Below are 23,308 nucleotides of genomic sequence, written 5' to 3' on the forward strand. Positions count from 1 at the left end.
GCCGTGCCTGCACATGCATGCTCAGTCGTGTCCAACTCTTCATGACCCCGTGGACTGTAGCCCACCAGCCCCCTCTGTCCATGGGATTTCCCAGGCATGAACTGGAGTCGGTTGCCATTTCCTTCTCCTGAATGGGCCCTGTCTATGCCCAAAGCCTAGATCCTTATATCTGCTCTCATTCCCTCTGCTAATGGTGCCACCCCACCCGCTTACTTCATCCTTCACATCTCAGCTTAGATGTCCCTCTCTCTGGAAACCTTCGCCAACCCTTCAGGTTAAAAACAGATCCCACTGTAATACACTTTCAGAGCATTCTAGACTTTCATTGCCCTTATCAGTTTGTTAGTTAGACTTGTATGGTTGGTTAATGTCTCCTTGCCTCACTCGACTATAAAGATCCATGAGGGCAGGATCAGTGTTGCTGTGCTTGTTACAGAATCCACCAGGCCTCACCTGGTGCCAGATGAAACCCTCAAGGTCTATGTGAATAAATGAATGCTTCCAAGAAATAGGCCTTAAGGAAAGTAGAAGCCAGTATGTAGAGGCGTAGATGTCCATCTTATTCTATGGAGCATTATGAGTGTCTTGTCCTTAACACTCTAAACTACTCTAAGTATAGATTCCTCTTGTCTGAGATTATGAGTGGCCTAAGGGCAGGGGACTCTTGTTCCCTTTTTATCTTCTGTACCTGATACAGAATTCCAGAAATGTATACTGAATGACCAAACTAATCAGCATGGATTTCTTTTTAAGATGAGGATGGTGGCTTCTCTGCCTATTAACTTATTCATTACACTCTTTCATCACCTCAGATTGGGCTCTATTCCAGAGCAAAAGTGTATCAGCAGTGCCCACCACGAATGATCCGGATGGTCATTGCAGGATGACCTAGCAGCTCTGGTCATCAACTTTCTGTTGGCCTAGTTGCTGAGTTTTTGAGGTGTTTTATAAGCATCATTAAGCTTATCATGTCCAATAATTGTAAAAGTAGGGAGAGCATTGAATGTGCGATTGGAGAGACTTAGGATGATGATGGAAATTAAAGTGAAACAGTTTTACAGGAGTAGGTGCCTACTGGGTGTTTGTGGAATGTTCGACCCTAGGTAAATGTTTTTTTCCAACAGGAAAAATGTCTTATCCACATAGGATTTAAAACTATAGATCATGGAAAGTTCTGTGTTCACACATGCCTCCTCCTCAGTGAACCAGGGCACATAATTGACCAGAAAGCTCACTGGGATTAATTAGCAGTGGTATGTGAAGAGCTTGGTTCAGACTTGGAACATGGAGGATGACTTTCCAGCGAGGCCAGAGCCTAGATTCATAATTCAGTCACTTCAGGGGATCTCATTGCTTGCCTAGCGTAATCGTTGGGGCTCTTGGCTCAGACCAGGATGGGCATTGTGTGTCCAGCTGCTGCCAGCAGAGGGCAGCAGTACGCTGTGTGTGTTCAATTTGCATTCCAGATTAGCAAATCCCCATGCACTGACAAAGAGGGAAAGTGGGTGTCCCAGGATGACTCTTGCTGCTTTTCTCTGGGTGATAACACTGGCCCCACGCCATCGCACACACAGACCTTTTTACATTATGTTGGACTTGGGCTCATCCAAAATAGAGAAATGAATACACAACTAGGAGCTGCCATCACAGACAAGAAGTAACTTTAATTAAATATTGTGAAAGTTGAAAAGTTTTTACAGCTTGAATGTTTGCAAAAAAAAAAAAAATTATAACAATCTCTACAGTAGTTAGGTTCTCTAACGATTGAACTGTACAGTGTGTGTCTATTCCAAAAGTCTGATAGGAAGGTGAAAGGTTAGATTTAGAGATGACTTCGTTAAGCTGCATCCTAGTACAATGTGAGGCCAGGGTGTGTTATGCAATCCAGTCATCCAGAAGCTGTATTTTCCCCCCCAAACTGAAATCTTAGTTGAATTCTCTATTTTTGTTTTCTTCTTAAAGCCATATTCTGTATTTAGGGGAACATCTTTTTTTTTGTAAAAGTTCCATGTAGAAGAGAGAGGGTCAGAGGGCCAGAATGTCTTTCATCTAATCAGTGTAAATAGAGGCAACGAAACACAAATTATACACATTTTAAAGGCTCTTTGGACTTTCAAGAAAAGTTCTAACCACTACAATGGCTGACAATGGGTGGCGTCTGTCACCAGGGTCTGAGCCGGACACCTCACCGGCTGACCCGGAGTCCTTCACAAACAGTTAAGGGGCTCACCAGACAAAATATGGCTTTAAATTGTACACATCTTCAGGCCAGCGCTTACCACACAAATTCAGACAACCTTTCTGAGTACCGAGAAGCAATGTGTCCACTTTGCTTACATTTTCCAGTTTTATTATTATTATTTATCATTATTATTTCTCACCAAGAAAAATCAGCTTTCTTCCCCTCCCTTCCCTCCCGCAACACCCCTCCCCCACCCGCCCCAACCCATAAAAATCGCACTCTGACAGTCTAGTGAAAACCATTGCAAAATCCATATGGGGGCATGCACAGTTGCAGCATTGTTGTAAATTTTCTTGATCTACTAGAAAAAGTTACATTATCTTAAGGTAACAAAACAGTTCTTTTGTGCTTTTCGATTTCTTTGTTTTTTTTTTTTTTTCTTTTTTTTTCTTTTTTTCTTAGAATGTTAGTGATGACTGACAGTTCTGGTGCACAGTTACAATGTACAAGTGAAATGAATATGATTTGCATTGTTAAGGCATCCAATCTGCTGGTTTATATTTATGTGAAAGACAGAGGAAATATACAAGCAGACTTAGGAAAGAAAGTATGTTCATTGATTTCTATGAAGTTTCTCCCTGGAATTTAATGCACAAAATGCGTCACTCCAAAGGGAGAGGTTCCATGCATATTAATAGAGTAAAACAGCATTAGGGTTTTCTTCTGTAAGCTTCCAAAGCAAAGGATACATTTTTTTTTAATCTACGGAACTAAATGCTACAAGAATAATACGCTACTATTTTTTGCCATAAATTGGAAAAAACTTCTTAACTTACAAATAATACAAAAATAGACAATGGCTTTTGGGTGAAAATTTAAAAAAAAAATGAAGCATGGTTTAAAACAATACTAAAAATAACTATAAATGAAATGTTTAAAAATCACATTGAAACAGCTAACTATAGGTGACCAAACAAATACGCACTTTTCACATAGCAAACATACACAATAAAATAAACTGGGAGTCAGAGGAAAAGGAGGAAGGGGAAAGCAATGTACAAATTCCAAAGATAAATACATTATTTATATGGATATCTTACAAAATCCCCTTTAAAACAAAAAGCCTTTTAATTAATTTTGCAAGTATGTGCAAGCTAAAGGTAGTGAGCTTTTTTTTTCCTTTGCAAAATATGCAGTAAAATCTTTTTTATGATATTGAAAAACCATCTTAAGACATTAAAATGTATAAATAGAACAACAACTTTGGCAAAAAATCACAAAAAATCTACAGTATTTATAACTACATACAAAAACACAACAGCAAAGAAAAAAATCTCAGGCAAATGCATCCTCGGAGCTTTGCTGCCTCTTCACCATTACCTTCTATTGTAAGAACACTTCCCAGATAATGAGAGCAATAATTCCCATCGAACAGAAAACTGTGTTTTGAGGTCTCAACCTTCTTCTCCTTTCTCCCAGTTTTCTTTTATGCTTGATTCCAAAGCACTTAACCTGTTGTTTCAATCTACTATGTTACAAATAGTAAGGGTCGACCAATAGAGGCGCTATCTCGAATGGGAAATCTGAAAGATCTGCTGTGTTGGAGGATTGGGATGAAGTCAGCATTTAGGATGAGTAAACTTTAACCTTGTAAATGGCGGCATGTTACTGGGATTTTGACTTGATAACTAACTGGAGGGAATAGTTTGGAATTCTGTGCCTGACCCTGTTCCATGCAGTCTTCAAAGGAGATTCTCACACAGTGTGTGTGCCTCCAAGCTCTCGAGAGGCCATCGGCTTCATAAGAAGTTGACATAAGCAAAAGAGAGAGTGCTATCAGGTTTAAATATGCAGTTTTAACATCTGTCTAGAGGCACTGGATTTTGAGTAGAAGGGGAAAACGTGATCACTCACATCACTGGTTAACTTTCCAGGCTGCATTTATTTACACAGTTACTTAAGACAACAATACGAAAGGGAGAAATAAGCTTGCACTGCTAAAGGGTGGCATGTTAAGTTAGATACTGGAAATGCACTGTCCGAGTAACTACCACTTGATATGCTTTAAGGCGCAGAAGCCGACCCTTAGTTTCCTAAAAAATCTAACTGGCATTCCTATTCTGTCCCATACAAGCTTTTTTTTTTTTCTTTTTTTTTTTTAAAACTTTTCTGTAAATATCACCACTTCATTCTCCTTTTACACAGCTTTAAAAACATCATAAATTAAAACATGGAGTCTTATTTATAGTGTCCCTTGTATACAGCTTTACGGTTTATAAAAGACAAGTGATTGCAGAGTTAAGCTTAAAAAAACAAGAGAAAGAAAAAGTGGATTTGCTTTTATCAACACAGAATAAATATATCCCCCCAAGGAGGCGGGAGGTACAACTGTAACCAACACCCTGCATTAGCAGATCCCTTCCAATTTCAGTATTTGCAAGGTCGGCGATATTGTTTGTTTAAAAATCTGCAGTTATTGTGATTCCTCTTAAAAAGGCCTGAGTTAAAAGTTCCACTCTGGGACTTGTATCACATTACTCTCTGTAGCAGAATCCAACCTCTTCATTAATAAAATTCTTCAAGGCAATTCTTTCACATGGGAGGAACAATCATGCCAGATATTGCTGTGAAAGAGAAGACAAGAGTCAGTGGCTTTTGTGTCCAAACTTCCTACTGAAAGAGAAAAAAGATGAGGGGAAAAAACACCCACATACCACTATGTTCGTTGAACATTAGCCACAAATGAGCTTTCTCATCTTCCCTGGAAGGAATTTTTAATTACAAAATATGCATGTACTTTATTAAGAATGTAGTGTCATCAGTGAGTGTATGTGTCTTTAACAGACGATCCTAAACGTCCCTCCAAATCTGATTTCAATTTTAAGACCTAACTGGCAAGTCAGAGTTTGAATACTGCTGGGAAAGTTAGAGCCCCATCACTTGCAAAAGAGTGGGAATTTTCAGTTTGTCACTCTTTTTTCCCCTTGCTTTCACTTCCAAAATATAAAATGAAAAACTGGTCCACCATAACAGCCGGCAATTGCTACAAAAAACCGTGGCTCTGCCTGTGTTCTGTATTAGCATGAGAGCTGAGCACTGAGGACTGGAAGTGGCGATTTGGGTGCCTTCACTTCAGTCCTCAGGCCTGGGGTGAGAAGCAGCCAGCTCCAGGAGACGTCATTCCCTGGGGGATGAGGAGGGAAGGTGTCCCCTATACCTCTGCTGCAGTCAAGGTTTCTGCAATGGTCTGACCATGTCTCTAGAAAACTTTAGCCTAGGAAAGCTGAAGGAGATCCTAGGCAAAGGGAAAGCTGTATAGGAGAATTAAACATCTTGCAAAGCATTGTTGGGAGGCCTCACACAGTTGTATTAAAAGAGCATGGAATCCCACAGGCCTACGTTCCACCACTTTTCCGTTTGCTGAGTAAGTCCCCCAGAGGTGCTTGCTTGCTTGCTTGCGTGCATGCTCAGTCGTGTCTGACTCTGCGACCCCATGGACTGTAGCCCACCAGGCTCCACTGTCCATGGGATTTTCCTGGCAAGAAAATACAGGAGTGGGTTGCCACTTCCTTTTCCACCCAGAGTTGTATCCATGAACCTCTCTGCCTCCTCGGCTAGGAATGGGGTATATTTGCTAGGGCAGTGATACTGTTAAGAGTTGTGGGAAATTTAAATGTTAACAACCAATATGAAGTGCTTAGTTCTGATAAGCTCCTGCTGCTGCTGCTGCTGCTAAGTCGCTTCAGTTGTGTCTGACTCTGTGCGACCCCATCGACTGCAGCCTACCAGGCTCCTCCGTCCATGGGATTTTCCAGGCAAAAGTACTGGAGTGGGTTGCCATTGCCTTCTCCGGATAAGCTCCTAGTGAAGACCTAATAGAGTTAGGCTCCTATTAACTTCTGCTGCTAAATTAGCTGTGTGACCTAGTGCAAACTGCTGAACTTTTCTGGGCTGTGTTTCCTTATATCAACTAGGTACTGTCCAACATGGAACACTTCACTTGATGGGTATAAGGAATAAAGGGACAAGTGCAGAGTTCAGGATGGCAACTTTGAACTAGGTGGACATGAGAGCAGTGCTTACATTAGAAGCAAGAGGCAGCCATCTTTGGCTCTCAGCGATAGCTTAGCATCCTGTCAGGCGGAGAAAGGAAGTCATTGCTTTCTTTTTGTTGGCAATTCTAAATTTAAATTAATGTCCTTGTCAGTGGTGACTGCATCTAGGAAGTGTCCCTCTAAATTTCCCAGTTCTTATGTCTGCAAGAATGGGCTTTTTTTAAGAGAGCCCCAAAGCCTTCAGTAGACATGGGAAGGCCAGGTGAGGCTCTGAGTGCTGTGGGCCCCACAAGCCTCTGCTTCCCCTCCCCAACCCCCTGAAATTTTCGATTCAATTTTTAAAAAAGCATTTTGCCAAACACTTTTTCCGTTAGTTTTTAAACCCATCTGTATTCACAAGGAAATTTAATCCACATGTTTCTGATTCATTTACACGTAAATCATCCAAATGTTGTTTTGCAAGAGCCATTCTGCAGTCCAAAAGCTCCTAGAGTCTTTTTTGTAAGTCCTCATAAGCCATTTTTCTTAGAAACAGGAAGTGTCTCTTGCCAAATGCAGGCCAATTTAAACTCCCAACGATTTGGGATCCATTGGAAATGCAGTGCGCCCCTAAGATGCAACTGAGCCCTAGATTTTGACTGATACAGGAAGCTGGGTATTTCAATCCAAGCCTTGAGAATTCAAGATGCTGTAGCTCCAAAGGCAAGGAGGATGGACTGGGAAAGAGGGTCTTTGCAGAGTGAGAGCTCAGCGTGGTACTGCCTCCCTAAGGATCTTTTCTTCCAGGCTGAAGGTCGGTCCAGGCACCTCTACTAAAAGGCAGACATTCCCAAGGGAGTGCTAAGACCTCTGGCAAAAGAAGTGACTTATGCCTTCCACCAAAATCTAGTCTGTGTGCCCAGCAGTTTCTTAGAGCAGAGCCTGATCACCAGGGAGTTTCCATATGATACAAAGCAAAAGGGAAAATGGACAAAATTCCTGCTAATTTGGGTCAGTGGACCCAGTCAAAATTTATCAATGGGGCCCTAAAAACATCAGGTTAAAAAAAAAAATTCTAGATGACCAGAATTAAAAAAAAAAACAAAAACAAAAACCTACCCAGTGTTCTGATACCCGAATAATGTGTTAAATCAATAAGATGAAACTTCTATTACAGCCACATTAAAAGCTATAAAGCAAAGCTAACTAACAAACATGCTGCCAGTCCAGAGCTAACAGTGTTTCTTAATCTGGGACACAGGGGTTAAAAATTCCAGCACGTCAAGAGCCCAGGCTGGCATCCTAAGTGAGCCAGGTTCCCGCTGTGGGGACTGAGGTGGCTCAGCCAGAGTCAGGCCTTCTGTAGCGTGAGTGGCACTCACTGCTGCCACGTGAGAATGCCTACACATAGCCACCACATGTTCTGAACTACTTCCAGTGAAGGTGGAGTGGTGGATTCTCTAAAACATAAAATAGCCCAGTTTATATGTGTTAGCAAAAAGTTAAAATCAAAGCCAAATAAACAAACATACAGTCTGGGGGTGTCTAGGGGTGACTGTGGTCTGGCCCCACTTCCCTCCCTCTCCTTCATTGGTCCTCAGACTCCTCTGTGGGTCTAATGGAAGCCAGGGAACCTCTGTCCAAGAAGGCTCAGAGATGCTTACACCCAGAATTTTGCACATAACATCAGGGGGTTACTGCTCCCCAAATCTCTTCCATCACTTCCTAAACTCCAGATGCAGAACCCTTATTGATGAGTGAATTTTGGGCAAGGAGTCCTGTTTGTGGCCTCTGGGTTTAGGCACTCTAAAGAGGCCTTTTAATAAAGAAACCTCATTGCATGACTGCGGGGAAGCTCCCGGGATGTTAGGAGCTGTTTTTCTTGTGTCTGTGCCGTAATCCTCAAGATTATTTATGTGGGTGAGATGGATGGGTGTTTGAGGCTTAGAATGTTCCAGAAATGCTGCTGGCATATGGACTTGCCCAAGTGGGGCTCATGAAGATTTCCATGAGGACACAATACCCCCACACTCTCAGAGAGTAACGTGTGCCAGGGCATCACAAGACCGAAGTGGCTCTGCCATCCCCCTGGCAGCTGGGTGATCATGTTCTCTGACAGAAGCTCAAGAAAACTACTGGCTTCAGTGGCAATGCATTTTTTGATTGGATAAGAACAAAGACAAAATGCAAAGTTTTGCTGAGCTGGGAGAAATCTGGAATGAGAGGGTGGAATGTGAACTTCCTTGAACCACCACATGTGTAAGGATGCGGAGCTAATCGGGAACAGGACGAGGGGACGAGCTTGCACAAACTCAACATGAGCATCAAGCCGAAGACAATTCCAGGAGATGTGCTACCTGACTGTGGAGAGCTGGGTGGGGCCGGCCAGCCTGCGCTCCAGCAAGGTGGGGAAAGGGGAGAAAAGTTCTATGTGGGTATGATTTCTGTGAAATGACTCTGGCCTTTTGTTTTCAATTCTTCACTGCGGAGACTGTCTGGAACATAGGGTTTAAAATCCCCACCTTGGGGGCAGGTCCAGTGACATGGTGACAGCATTCTGGGGGCTGCCTATCTCTGAATGAAATCCTTTGAGGCCCACAATTAGATAGAATCCATGCTTCAAGGGCCCAGCTTTGGGAGAAGGGAAAGCATGTCTCCAGGACTATAACTGAGTATATAAGGTAACTCAAGTCTTGGCCTCTGAAAACAGACACACTTGAGGAGTCTAAGATCAGGACTGACCAATGACATTTGATAACAATGGAAGGAGATGTCTCTGTGTTATTATCTTTAAATCCAAAATATGTCTAAATTTTACATAGTTTTTCATAGGATGTTCACTGGTCTTAATGGGCCAATAAGTGCAGAGAACTAAGAGGGAGACTCTTCTGTTTAGCTGTGGGGTGTCTTAGAGCCTTTAATTAAACTTGCATGCATTGTAATTCCAAGATAGTAAGCACCATTTTCGAGGTTTGTTTGACCATAACCATTTCTTTCTTTTTTTTAAATAGAACATCTTATGAGACTCCAGAAATACTGAGACAAGAGTGTCCTACAGATGTCTCAGGCAAATAGTAGATTGTCAAAGGTTTTACCTACCTGGGAGAGAAAACCAACTGGAGTCACAGAAGAAACTGCAAATTCTAAAATATAAGAATGGAGCTCCTGACTCCCAGGTAAGGACTTCCCTGTTACCCTTTCTCCCTGCCTCTTGGTACCTGTGCTCTAGGAGGGTACATGACTTAGTGGCTACCACACAGGACTCAGGCTCAGGTTGTCCTTAAACCTTCTGCTTAAAATGCCTCCCCCCTCACCTCATCTCCCTGGGCCTGAATCCTACTTGCCCCTCATCTAAGGTCCAGTTCAAAGTCAACCTTCTCCATAAGGCTGGTCTGAATTCTCCCTAATCTTTCCCTCATCTGAACTTCCACAGCTGGTTGCCCAGTGGCTTGAATATGACCATTTAGTTTAACATAGGGGCTTATATTGGGGCTTTCCTGGTGGCTCAGACAGTAAAGAATCCACCTGCAATGCAGAAGTCGCAGGAGACACAAGTTCAATCCCTGGGTTGGTAAGACCCCCTGGAAGAGGGCATGGCAACCCACTCGACTATTCTTGCCAGGAGAATCCCATGGACAGAGGAGCCATGGGGTTGCTGAGAGTCAGACACGACAGAGCAACCAACACTTCCATACTTACATAATAGTCAGTTGGGCTGGGACTTAACCCCAGTCTCCCCTGATGCGCTAGTCCTATAACTCTGGATAAGCCTTCTCAGCTCTCACTTTCTGCATCTGTATAATGGGGACAATAAACAGCCTATATCTAAGGCTGGTTGGAAGGAACACATGAGACAGTGAAGAAGACAGGCTGGGAAGAAGCCCTCCCACATTGGTGGCTCTGACCATTGTCATCACCATCACGAGACCACAGTGTGTATCTGTTGAGGAATAAATGTGTGCTGTCACGAGCAGAGGCTGAGAAAGGGCTGCTACGGAAACGGATCTCTAAGGAGTTGTTGGTTAAAAAAAAAAAAAAGATGGACAATTAGCAGAGTGGTAGTTGGAGGTAAATAGACCTTTAAAACACTTAAACAGCCTAACTGTGTCACCTCTAATCTTGCTTATATGGTCAATTTGCTTAACCAACTCTTCCTCCGTCACTTGCCCTGTCTTAATAATCACAATTCTAAACAAGGTGGGTCCAAATGAAACAGCTGTTACTGTAACAATGACAACGAGGAGAATACCACAACTTCCGAGATTCTCAATTCTCTAGCCTACATGTCTCTTTAAAATTTTTAATAGAAGTGGAATTTAGAAAGCTGAAGATGAGGTCAGTCTTAGGTTTCGGGTTTTCCCAGAAGCCAAGGCCCCCCCGGCAAGAGACCCCTGAAAACAGTGGCGCACTGCGCCCACCTCTGCAGGGGAAGCAAACAGACGACAGACGCGCAGCGCGGGTGGGTGGGCCCTGCCTGGTGAGTGGGTGGGCCCTGCCTGGTGAGTGGACGGCGGGAGCAGAGTGGGCGGGGTGGAGGAGAGCTTCCCGGAAGTTGGTGTCAGTTACTGTGACGTCAATTCCTCCTCTCATACCTCCTCTGCTGCCATCACCCCAAAACTAAGGACCTTTGGTGCCTAACAGAATTGGTAACACAAAAACCACCAGGACCCACGCTCAACTAGAAGGGAAGGGCAGTGTCATCCACAACAGCAAGTCGAGCACAAGCGTGCCCGGAGTTATATGCCCCAGAGCCTCCCGCTGTGCACTCGGCAGGGTTGGAGAGGTGGAGGCTGCACGTCAGAAGGGGGAGGCAGGCTCTGTAGTTTGGGGATCTGTGCAGACTGGGTTAGAAACGCTCTAGGGGTAACAAATGCACACACCTTTTATGTGGCCCTGTCTTGAGGCCATCTCATCATTACTTAAGTATACACACACACTACACCACCGGAAGTTCCCTTAATCCAGGAGGCTCTAAAATTCGGGCTGAGTTTCTCCTTTCAGACTCTTCCTGTTCCCTCCTTGATCCACACAGCATGAAAAGACCTTTGGCCTCACTGAAGGGCTGCCCACTTCAGTCAGGGACCCTCCAAGAGCCATGGGCCTCATCTTCTCACATGCCACCCCCCCCCCCATGGCTGATTACAAACCCCATTACACCTCCTTCCTGACGTCAAGTCTACGTTTAACAAGGGCTATGATTGGCAGCTCGGGAATGGTAAATTTCTGATTTCCATACGTTTTTATCCTTATTTAAACCCATTATAAGCTATGATGTTCACTTAGGCATTACATCCTCAGTTTGCCAGCTGGAGGTGTAGTCAGGGTGACAGAGCATTATTTTTAGCTGAAAAAGATACTTGCATGAACGGGTGGCTCCCCTTTTTTTGTGGGGTGGGCATTTTCTATCACAAACAATATTGCCTGAAATGTCATTCCAGAGTCTGTCTTCCTTTTCCCTCTAAGAAGGTGGCTTTGCTGGGGGATGTTTTCAGGGATGGGCACTCACCTCGCCTGTGCTGGACAGACTGGCCAGCAGGTCTCTGAGCAGTGCTCTGCAGAGACCTTCTGGAGTCAGAAAGGTGCAGGCAGGGGGAGCTCAGGTTCAGAAGTCATACAGGGGGTTCGGTTTTGGCTCCATCATTACTAGATACATGACCCTGAGCAAACTGGGCCTTCGTTTTCCCATCTGTATAACAGGAACAGTACTGCCCTTATGGAATCTTCGAGAGAAGGTATGTAAGTTTACATCAGTACAAAGTACATGTATGGACGTATAAATAGACAATAAGAAACAAGACTGCCTTCTTGACTGCTCTCAGCCTCCACGGCTGAGCTCTGTCAGTGAAGATGGGCAAGCCGGCCACTGAAAGGAAGGTTCTGTGGGGCACTGGGTTGGGGCACAGATCCTGAGGGTTTATTTTCATCCCCTCTGTTTCTGCCTATGCCTCTGAGCAGGTGTTTGTTTACTCTCCTGATGCCTGAGTGTTACCCTCTGTACAATGGAGACCATAACTGTCCTTGTGTTTCATCAGGAAGTTGTGAGGATTAAATAAGATAAAGCAGGCACAGTGCTTAACACCGGTCATTGCTCAAAGAATGGCAACTGATGATTTTATTGATCTTACTTCCCTGCCAGCTGCCTTAGGAATCCTGGATGCATCCTGTTTACCCACTCTGAGTAGTATAGTGCTTGGAAGATAGAGCAGGAGATAGAACTTTTGAGCCTGAGTTTGAAGCCAGCCTCTGCCACATACCATTGTCTCCAAGTCAAGCCATTCCCTAACCTCACTAGTCTTTTGCTTTCTCATCTATAAAATCTGAGTACTGATCCCACAGTCCCACTGTGGGAAAGGAAAGAGGCTGTGCAGCTCAGTACCCCAACTCAGTGGCAGCACTTAAGGAGAAGGTAAGAAACGGTAGACCCATTTTAAAAGGTTCTTTATTTCTCAATGAATAGAAAGGTCCCCTAAAATCTTTGTGACTCATTTTCCAAATTCCATGAGGGGGAGGAAGTCGAACAGTTTTAATATGAACCAGGGTCCTCCAGTGGCACTTTGGGCTTTCTGGTTCCTAGCAGCAGTAAGCCTTGGGTGTTTGGTCTAAGATGTTGTAACCTCAGGGCCCTGACTGGGCCGTCACACCCCCTCCCCATGATCAGCCCCACACGTGTTCATGCTGACACAGGCAACAGGAAGGGAACCTACTTCAGGAGAATGCCAGTCCTGGGAGGGACCCTGCCGTGGAGAACTTGCTAGAGTCCACAAAAGACTGATCTGATTATGGCGACCACAGGGAATGAGAGAGGAAAGAGAAACGACGACATTAGTAAGTGGCGACGGTGTTTCTCAAGGAAATCTAGGGCCTGAGCAGAACTGCTGGAGTTGGAAGAACTGCTCAGGCAACTCCAGCAGAGGAGGGAAGTGGGGGACCTGGGGCCAGGTCCAACAAGGGCGAACACACAGGAACAGAAGAGCTGAGGGCCCACAGGGGCAGGCAAGCCCAAGGCCGAGCGAGCCCTGAGCAGCAGCGTGTCTGCAGCAGGCCCTGGGAAGGTGAGTCAGGGCATCTGGTTGGCCCCAGGTGGGGCCTGGGGCTTACCTTGCAGACTGTTCCCGTTGGTGCTGGTGCAGGTGGGAGGTGGGGAGGTCTGGGGTCTGACGACAGGCGCAAAAGCACTCTTCTGTTTCACGGCTGAGACCATGTTGGCTGGTGAGAAGGAGAAGATGCCGGAGGAGCTGCTGCAATTGGAGGGGAGGCTTGTGGAGGAGGCCATGGTGGGGCTGGATGGCACGACTAAGGGGCAAGGGGAAAAAGAAAAATCAGCGCTTCTCCTGGCATCCTGACACACAGCCTCTCAGCTCTCACCCTGATGCCCACCCCGCTTAGGCCACCCTTCTAGCACGAGCCTTCACTGAACTCTCAAGGTCTTGTCAGCTTTCATCATTTGGCACCTGGCATGTGTTTCCTTTTGTGGGTGGTGACTGCGATCTCTTGTGTGTTTATTGTAGGCCTACTATGCGCCAGGCAGTATGCTAGAGCGTCTCAGGCCAGGACGCAAGAGTGTTCTTACAAAGAGAATAGTAGCACATAATAGCTTCAACAGTAAGTATGGCCCACTCTGGGGAGTCGGGGAAGGGAAACCAAAGAAGGTTCCATGGAGGAGGTGTCAAAGGAAGTATTTCAGGTAGGACCTATACTGAGGTCATAGCAAAGGGTCTGGGGATACAAAGGGTCTGGGATACTTGCCCCAGTGAGTGAACTGAAAGGTGAGTTCTGGAACCACACTCCAGTGCAGGGATCTGTCTATGAGGCTACCCTGCAGAGAGATGGCCAGACTGAGAGGGTGCGGTCACTAGTGGAAGGAGAGGTACGAGGAGGAAGAGTGAGTTGAAGGCAATGCCAGGATTCTAATTTAAGGCACTGATGAATGGATGGTGGTGTGTGTGTCTGATGTCTCCCCATGAAGCTACTACAGCTTCCCGAAGTGTACGTGTATGTGTGCCAGTCATGTCTGACTCTTCAGGACCCCGTGGTCTGTAGCCTACCAGGCTCCTCTGCCCATGGGGATTTCCCAGGCGAGAACAGGCCATTTCCTCCTCCAGGGGATCTTCCCCACGCAGGGACTGAACTGGAATCTTGAGTCTCCTGCATTGGTAGGTGGAGTCTTTACCACTGAGCCACCTGGGAAGCCCTCTTGAAGGATATGACTATATCGCCATGTTCCACAACACAGATAGAAGTAGGTAGGAGGCCAGATGGATAAATAATCCACCACGTGCTTTCTGAGTGACTAATGAGGGACTACAAGTCAAAGTTCCAAATCCTTTCTACCTCCTGCAGAACTGTACAGAGATGCATGCGTGTGAGCTAATAAGCAGCAAGATTGGGGCTTTACGTAAATACTCACAGTCTGGGAGTGGTGGGGACGTGGATTATCAATGACAGGAGATCTCTGGTGATTCAGAGAGAGAGACAATCTAGCTGCTTGGGGGATATGAAAGAGTGTGAGTGATGCAGGTCCTCTCCACCTGGCATTTCATCTTTCGCTAGTTGCTAGTCATCTCAGGTCACTTTAGGAAATAGATATTGTACACACGAAAGCCCGCTACACTCAGGACTTAGGGCCATCCCACACCCACCTTCCATTTCCTCTGTACCCCAGGGAAAAGTATGAGTCCTGTCCGATGATTTTCAGGCACTTAATTCAAATTCTAGGTACTTCCTCCTCACTGTATTATTTTCCACATTATGTAATAAACATTTTATATTGCTTTGTCACCTGCAGGAATCTTCACATCTTTTCCATCTATGTCAGTAGCCAAGCAAGCTTAGGTTGGGACCTATTACATCCTTTTTACACCTGATCAAACCCAGCAAGTTGAGACTGAGAAAACAGTTCAGTGACTTGCCCCAGTGAGTGAACTGAAAGGTGAGTTCTGGAACCACACCCCAGTGCAGGGATCTGTCTACGAGGCTACCCTGCAGAGGAAACAGATCACCAGGGGACAGGCCCCTTCCCAGGAGCACACCACAGCCCAAATCCCTGAGTAAGTGGCCTCCCCCTCAACCTCCTGGCTTTAGAAACTTAGGGAAGAGCTTATCAAGTCAGTCACAGACAGCAGTTGCCATCAGGGGGAAATGACCTCTTCTAATCAGCCCTCAGCAGTACACAACCCAAACGTACTGGATGTTTTATGGAGCAGAACAGGGAGCTGCCAACCTCAGGATTTTCACAAACATTTTCTAAACTGTACTTTTCTTTTAATGAGACCAGCATTTTTATACATCTCTTAGGATTTGTAAATGTGAAAATGCGCTCAATAATAACACCCATTTAAATTGCAAAACTCCTGCACTGGAGGTTTGATTTTTAAATATTCGTAGACTTGAAATCCTGCTGGTTCACTGAGGAAGGCAATTAATCTCGTTGGCAAATGCGATCATTATGTGTATTTAGAGGTGGGGAGTTTGAGGGGGGCCTTAACAGAGGAAGGGGTGAAATATAGTCAAGCAGTTCCATTTGTTATAACATTATTAGTTATCAGCCACCACACCAGGAAGGGTGTTCACCAGTGGAAATGTCTTATTTTATTTTTTATTCCGTTTGGAATTTTTCAACATGAGTGGTTTATGAATAATTAAATATTGTGGAGGCAAAAATTCAAATCAGCTGGGCTTTTTGTTTATTGTTTTATTTGCATTTATGCAGATAAAACCATCCCATCTGAGAGCCTATTTGAGAATTTAATACTATATTTGTGAGCACTGAGGAAATCAATTAATGGAAATTAAATGTTGGAAGTTTCACAGTCTGACAGATGCAATCTCAGGCTCAGGTCGCTGGGTGTCTGCACAGGCTTAGAAAGACAGAGCAATCCAAGGCCCTAAATTGAATTGCTACCATATAGCAATTAGGTTATTGATTTAATTAAGAATACCACCTTTTAATTTTCAGGTCATGATTGCAACCTTTTCTGATTGAGTAGAAACGAGAACACTGAAATGATTGATAGATTTGTGAGAAACAATCTTTTGATGAATCAAAATCTAATGTGAAACTGGCCTCAAACACTGATGCTTCAGCAGACAGGTGTAATATATGCAGATTATTATGGAGAATTTTAAATGTACAACAAGCTGCTGATTCCAAACAGATCAAGTAGAAATAAAGAAATACAGAGGTTTAGCTCACACTGAGCTACAAATTCAGCCGGAAGGTAAACGGCGATAAGTATTACTTTCAGAAGTTAACTTCTTGCAAAGGCCAAGAATGATCTTTCCTCTTTCAACAGCCTAGCACACCCTGCATTTCCACTGTCGGAGAAAGCATCTTTTTCAGTATTTTTAGCTGAGACTCTCATTTTTTAAAAAATCATACCATTATTTCATGTAACAACACAGTTTCTATCAGCTCACAAAATGCTAAGAGCTTAGAGTTATTATACACCAGAAGAGCCACCCACACTGTCCAAGATGAACTTGGTTTTCTATGTAAAAATCCTCAGAGGGCAATCAAGAGACTGTGGAGACACAGCTCATGACATTTTGTATGTAAAGACGCCAGTTCCCTGAGGTTCTTTAGATGCAATTGAAACACTGCACAAAAAAAAAAAAAAAAAAAAACAACCCAACCTTTAACCTCAGCTTCTTTAAGACAGGGACAAGGCACAAAAGAACAATTTCTTGTATATGTTTTTCCATCATGCCAGATTTTGGGGAAAAATAAAGTGTGTTTTTTGGTTTGAATGTTTGGTTTTTTTTCTTTGTACATATAAAACACAAAAGGGAAAAAAATCTAAACATTAAAAGAATAAAGGAGAGGGACTTCCCTGGTGGCCTAGTGGCTAAGACTATATGCTTCCAATGCAGGAACCTCCCACGTTCGATCTCTGGTCAGGAAACTAGATCCTACATGCCACAACTAACACGCAGTGCAGCCAATTAGGTAAATATCTTTAAAAATAAAAGATTTTAAGGTTTAGATACTCATTATCATGCTAAACTACTACTACCACTTAACATTATCATTCTATCATTATGATTATTACCGAGATTCACTGACTGCATCACCCATGGGCTGAGCATTAGGACAAGCTTATTACCTGCATTCTTTTATCCAAGTATCACAACAACTGTGTGGGAGGGAGAGTGGGTTCCTTCCCCATTGTACAGATAAGAACACTGAGGTTGAGAGAGGAGATGAACCTGCTCAGGGCCACCAGGCAGTGACTGGTAGAAGAATCAGACCCAGCTCCATCTGACTGGAAGCTTGGGTTCTCACAATGACCTCACATTGCTACTCTGGTCACAGGCAAGCTCTGCTAGAGAAACAGGGGAGAATGATGAGCAAGGAGGACAGAGATTCCTGCTGGAGACAGTGCTGCCTTGGGTACCATCACCTGGGTCCACACCTGGCAGGGCGGGGCCTGCACAATGAGCCAACACAGCACAACGCCCAGGTTTTGAAGCAAAAACTGTGCAGAAACACAGAACACACATCTTTACTTACTGGCATAGGGTGAGTTGGCAGCTGAGCCGTTGAGGAAGGTAGGGGAGCCGCCCAAATTGGACATGGCAGCAGTGCCGTACCCATTCATACTCGTGGTGACCGAGTTATAGTTGGTCTGCTGGGGGGTGGTGCTCGGCACATACCCATGTGGTGACACGCTGCTTGAGTTGCGGGTGAAACCTGAGAGGCGGGGGCGAAAGCAAGGATGAGGGTGGCATTCAGGTCAGTGGTGGGCCTGGGAGGCTGGGGGAAAGGAGGCCTCTGGCTCTTGCCCCCTCACCACATCCCAAAGGGAAGGGGCCGAGTGATTCATGGGTGGGTTGGTGCTGCTAGCTCTGTGATTAAAATGGGAAGCGAGCGAAAGACGCATTTCTCAGGAGATCATAAATACTTAGCGGGCCTGTGAGAAGTGGCAATGCAGGACCTATAAATTATCATTTTGGAACAGAAATAAATCCCAATCTGAGAGATGTACCCTGGAAGTAACAGGTTCCTACTCCCTGGATGAGGGTGATAGGCTCTGGCCCCTCCAGAACTTCAATTCCAGCCCTCTTTGGGACCTGTTAGTCATGGTTTACAGTGAAAAGTCAAATGCAGAGACGGCTAAATTAATGGATCCTGTCTAGCCACCCGCCACCAGATTATCTGACATGATGGCTAGAACCAAAAATTTACAATAATATCTGATACACACAGACCCAGGAATCTCCCTTTTTTTTTTTGGGGGGGGGGAAATAATTTTAAAAAATAAACACTTTTGTGTCAAATAAATGGGGAGGGGTAGCTTGAGGTTGGGAAGGGACAAGGAAATCAGCCGGGGTGGGGGTGGGGACAAGGGAGGGCTCCTGACCCTGATTGGTGGCCTGCGACGCCTCGGAGACATTCACGGCCAGTTGTCCACTGAAGGAATTCACGCCCATCATTCCCGCATGGACCGAGGTGTTCGTGAGGGCCGGGAGCTGGCTGTGGTTGCGAGGAACACTGTACAGAGCCTCTGCGATGTCAGCCGCTCTCTTCAGAATAATCTCCTGAAAAGCAACAGGAACATCCTGTGTAACTGCCCCAGTCACATTCCTGGGAGACCACATCCCAGGTGTTACTGCAGACTGCACTCAGGGCTTTCCATGATTAACTGCACTAACTTCTGCAACCTTTTCAACAAACCTGTGTGTTCAGTCTCATCATCATCAAGCCCATACCTCAGACGGGCCAACTGAGGCTTAGAGAGGCGAAGACCTCATTTAAGGACACTTACCTCCTTAAGGACGGAACTGGGCTGCATAACTCTGTGTGACTTTGACAGCCCATTAACTCAGCCAGTCCTCCAAACTACCTTGCAGTATGGGACAGCAACCTGGGGTTTCCCTTCCCCACCAGTAACACAGAAAACTCTGGGGTCACTCTCTCTCACACACATGTGTACACGTGCCCTGAAATTCATCTCCCTGGATGAAGTTAAGGGAAGGTTTACATGACAACCTGTGTCCTTAAGTATTAGTAGGCCTGTGTCCCTTGGACACCGACCAATTCAAGTGACACAAAAAAGGAAGGATTATCTCAGGCTTGTAGTTTCCTGAGCAAGTTGAATCAGAAACATGGAGTTGCTCTATGAAACAGAAGCAGACAATGTTCAGGCCTTGTTACACTTCTTAGGAGAAGAAATTGAGCCCCCCTTTTCTTCCTAAATTTTCTCGAAAACCTGAAAGGAATAAAATTGAGCACCAGTAACTCTCTTCTTCAATGATGAACTATATTCCCACAGGAGATTCCTTTTAAATAAAGTACCTTTTCTCGTAGGAAAAATTATTCCCTAGAAAAGGCAATAAAAGATTTACAAAAGAAGAGAGAAGCACTGAATGGCTTTGCAACATGTTAGGCCTGAATGACTTTTTACTCTGAACTCATGAAAGAGCTTTTATAATTTTCATGCTTTTTCATTCTAACAAGGACTCTGGGAGCTTCAGCTGAATGTGGAAGGTTCGAGACCCAGCACACTCACCTGGTTGTTGTGGGGCATCCCATAGAGTGCTTCTACCAGATCTGCAGCCCTTTTGAGTATCACTTCCTGTCAGGGAGAAAAGCAGATACAGTCCTCTGAGTGAAGGCAGGACATCATTATCTTTTCACATGATCATGTTCTATTTTCCCTCTCACAATCCTTTGCCAACACACCACTTTAAAGGCAGTGGGTTTGGGGAACCCCAGAATGGTGTTAAATCACCAATTTATCCCTGTTCATATACACACTTAATCAAGTCAAAAGGTGAGCATCATTGGTACCGCAAGATAAAATACATCACTCAGTAGTCTGCCATGAGCACGATAAAGCACTCATATGTTTATTGCTGAATACAATTGCAAGGTCATTTACCAGATTACTACGATCGATGTCAGTTGGTGCATGTTATGAATCCCTAAGATGTGTTTATTTTGCACTTAATTGCTTATTCCAGGAACCATGACCTTATCAGACAGGTCATTTTCAAGAGATTTCCAATCAGTCTTCAGCTAGTAAGAAGCATGTGGCATTAGACTCCTCTTGTATATCTGCCTTGTGTGGCAGAGTCGTGAGATCAGGGGGTGATGTGCTGTTTTGTCAGAGGTTCTTACAAAAGAATTCTCCTGCCCCCAGAAGCTCCCTCTGCACCAATTTTCATGACTGGCAGAGTCTGCTTCTTTTATAGCAATTCTTTGCTATTTCAGTATTGTTTGTCATTTTCCCCAATTGCTCATTCATCCTCCTCCTAGGTGTTATGCTCTGCTGTTCACTCCAGTTGAAGAAAAAATGTCTCCTTTCATTTAGGTGGACTTCCATATTTAGCTAGCATGCCTGTTTCTAATAATATAGGGCACTCTACAAAAATATGTGTGGTGATAATTTTTTTCATTCTAACCACAAGAAATTGTTCCTTTATTCAGCCCCAATTTTCTGAAGATTCATTTATACTGCAATGTGAAAAGAAAAGCTAAGCTTGATACATGTAAAATGGAGGCTTATCAGAGAACCAAACATGAAGGCATAGTATGATTATCAGAGGTGATTTGCAAGAAGATATGTTTACTTTTTTTTTTTTTTTTGCTGTGGGTAAAGTTTCAAAAAGAAGTTTAACTTTAAACATTGTACACAATAGATTTCTGCATGGAGAAGCAGTGCTGTTGAATTTTCACATACTGCAGACACTGATCACAAAATAGGGATATAATTGCATTCATTTTGCTGTCACCATAGCCTCTTCAAAAATTCTTGAACAACTCTTGAAATGACAAGCTTTTAGATACATATTAGCATTTTTCAATTTTAAATTCTCTATAATATAAGATAAAATAGTTGTCATACTGCAGTAACTACTTATGACATATATAATGTCCTAAATTCAAAAATGAGGTAGAGGGGTTTTCAGTTCTCAATAAACATTTATGCATGCTTTAAGCTGCTGCTATACCCCATTTACAAAACAGTTCTGTTATTTTTCACATAAGGAGTGGAAAACATTATATAATCAATGGGGTTTGAATCAACCCATCTGAAATAATTTCTTTATTTTTTTAATGCAAGCTACAAGATAACCTACCCCATTTTTGTTTGCAGTGCTGTCTGACCATAGCAGTTAATAATTTACTATGGTATGGGCACAGTAAACCCTATCCCCAGATCAAATTCAGCCTGTACTGCTTTCATTAAAACCTCACGGCTTTATCTGGCTCTTAGAAAAGATTAAAACAAAACAGGATCAAGTTAGTTTATATACTAAAAGTTGACTTCTCTGGGTCTATATTCATTTATTTCTTCAAATGGATATTTATGTCAGTGTTTGGGCTTGGCAAAGAAGATATTTTTCTTTCTTCTCATTTTAGGAAAAAAAATACAAGACTTTTGCTTGTCAAAAGGAAGATGAGGTATGCAGTTAGAACCTGCATTTGTGAACTTCAATCTTGGAACAGTATCATTGAGGATTTAAAGCAGTGCTTATTTTAATTTCACAGGACCAGGGAGGAGGCAAATTCCAATAAACTCCAGTATCTTTGAAGTTCTTGTACCTGAAAAATTCCAATTATCAGGGTAGCCTATATATTTTAAACTGATATTTTTAGTGATAACAGGTTTTGATGACATAATTCACTTGTTTCTTTTTCTGCTTACTCAATGCACAGAGCTCTCATCAGCATTCAACCCCTGAAAGTGAAACATGTGAACTTCACTTCCTAGAGCTGCCTCCTCCTTCAATCCATGGAGCCAGGACACGCTTTCCACTAGGCACATTGCTGTAGTTGGGTCAGCAGCCCAGCATTGCTTCAGACCAGCAGTCTTGAGGACAGTGAACTCAATGTCATGTCCTGAAAGTGACTCTCTTAAATGGTATCTTGCCTATTTTATAGTGTCCTTCATCGTGGTATCAACTTTGGGACTTAAGGGGGAGACGGCTTTTGGCTCAGCTTGGCCAATGTGATTCAGCTTCTATTAGTTATTTCTGCAAATGGGAAGGAGAACGGAAATGTCTGGGTCCTCTATGAGTTAGTGCAGCGAACCTGCAAGGTGCTTGGATTTCGGTGACCAGAAAATTGCTCTCACCTCCATGTCATTAGGCTCCCAGTGAACTAGCCCCCAAGCGTGTTTGTGTTGGGGATCTAATATATTGCCTTTCAATCAGAGCTGAGAACCACTGAACACACAGACAGAACATGACGAGCAGGTCAGGAAAGCAATAAAGATTTTACAGAGCTGTCCAAGGTGCTAAATTTACTCAATAATGGGTTTGGCACCATAGTGTTAACCTCTCATTTACTACCAGTTTGAGGGACTAAATTGAAGTAGCTGACTTCATTTACCTTGAAATGTATATTTTATGACATTATGTAAGTAGATTGAAAGGGCACTGCAGTTTTAACAATTTAAAGGCTAAAGCATGTTTAAGATGAAACTTGAATATTTATTGTATATTGCACTTAAAGTATATAGAATGTTAAAATGTATTGATTAAATTTGTAAAAGGCATTATAAAAATGACAGGTAGTATAAAAGATGTATGCCTCTTAAAATCAAATTGATAGTATATGCTATCTCTTTGGTGGTCACAAGTGTAATTTTTTTGCAGTTTTATATGGTAATTTGAAAAATCTGTAATTTCACATTAGGAAATGATTGAGCCTAGGATGTTAAAAAAGAGAGAGAGAGAAATTTCCCATAAGGGGAAGAGCTGGATGTTTCATATAATCTTTTGTCTCTGAAATTGTTCCTAAAGTCTTATTTTTTGTGACATTGTATAAGGATCCTTCCATTCTAATATGCAATTTTAATATTTCTGAAAAGAAAGAGCATTTGACTAGTACTAATATCTAATTTTTCAAAGCATTTATTTGTCAGGAGAGATTTTCTCTTCTCTTCTTAATGTTTAAAATGACTCCCTGCTTGCAGTTTAAAACATGAGGGTAGAGATTAGACTCTTCCAAGATAATTAATCCTATCCTTGGATTAAAAAAAATACATATCCCATTGGGCAATTAAAAAGACAAATACTAGTACCCTAAATATTGAAAAGCCCCAGAGTCTCCTTATAAAGGTAATGCTTATTCTCCAACCTATAT

General features: G+C 43.4%; 1 protein-coding gene across 13 annotated transcripts in view; it reads right to left on the reverse strand.

The window, feature by feature from the left end:
* Window positions 1-4,678: 4,678 nt before the first annotated feature.
* EBF1 (EBF transcription factor 1) overlaps window positions 4,679-23,308 on the reverse strand; it is a 404,609-nt gene continuing 385,979 nt past the window's right edge. For 5 of the 13 annotated variants that reach the window (XM_068979369.1, XM_068979368.1, XM_068979367.1 and 2 more), the window contains 5 exons: window positions 19,725-19,790; window positions 18,576-18,753; window positions 17,726-17,905; window positions 13,315-13,509; window positions 4,679-4,806 (listed from right to left, as the gene is read on the reverse strand). In XM_068979369.1, the coding sequence (XP_068835470.1) occupies window positions 4,775-4,806; window positions 13,315-13,509; window positions 17,726-17,905; window positions 18,576-18,753; window positions 19,725-19,790 (651 nt within the window). In that variant the 3' untranslated portion in view covers window positions 4,679-4,774. Of the gene's footprint in view, window positions 4,807-12,921; window positions 12,990-13,314; window positions 13,510-17,725; window positions 17,906-18,575; window positions 18,754-19,724; window positions 19,791-23,308 lie in introns of those variants that run through there. The other 8 variants (XM_068979366.1, XM_068979363.1, XM_068979362.1 and 5 more) reach the window with 4 other exon arrangements.

Source organism: Capricornis sumatraensis, chromosome 9 (genome assembly GCF_032405125.1).
Source record: "Capricornis sumatraensis isolate serow.1 chromosome 9, serow.2, whole genome shotgun sequence".
Taxonomy (NCBI): Eukaryota; Metazoa; Chordata; class Mammalia; order Artiodactyla; family Bovidae; genus Capricornis; species Capricornis sumatraensis.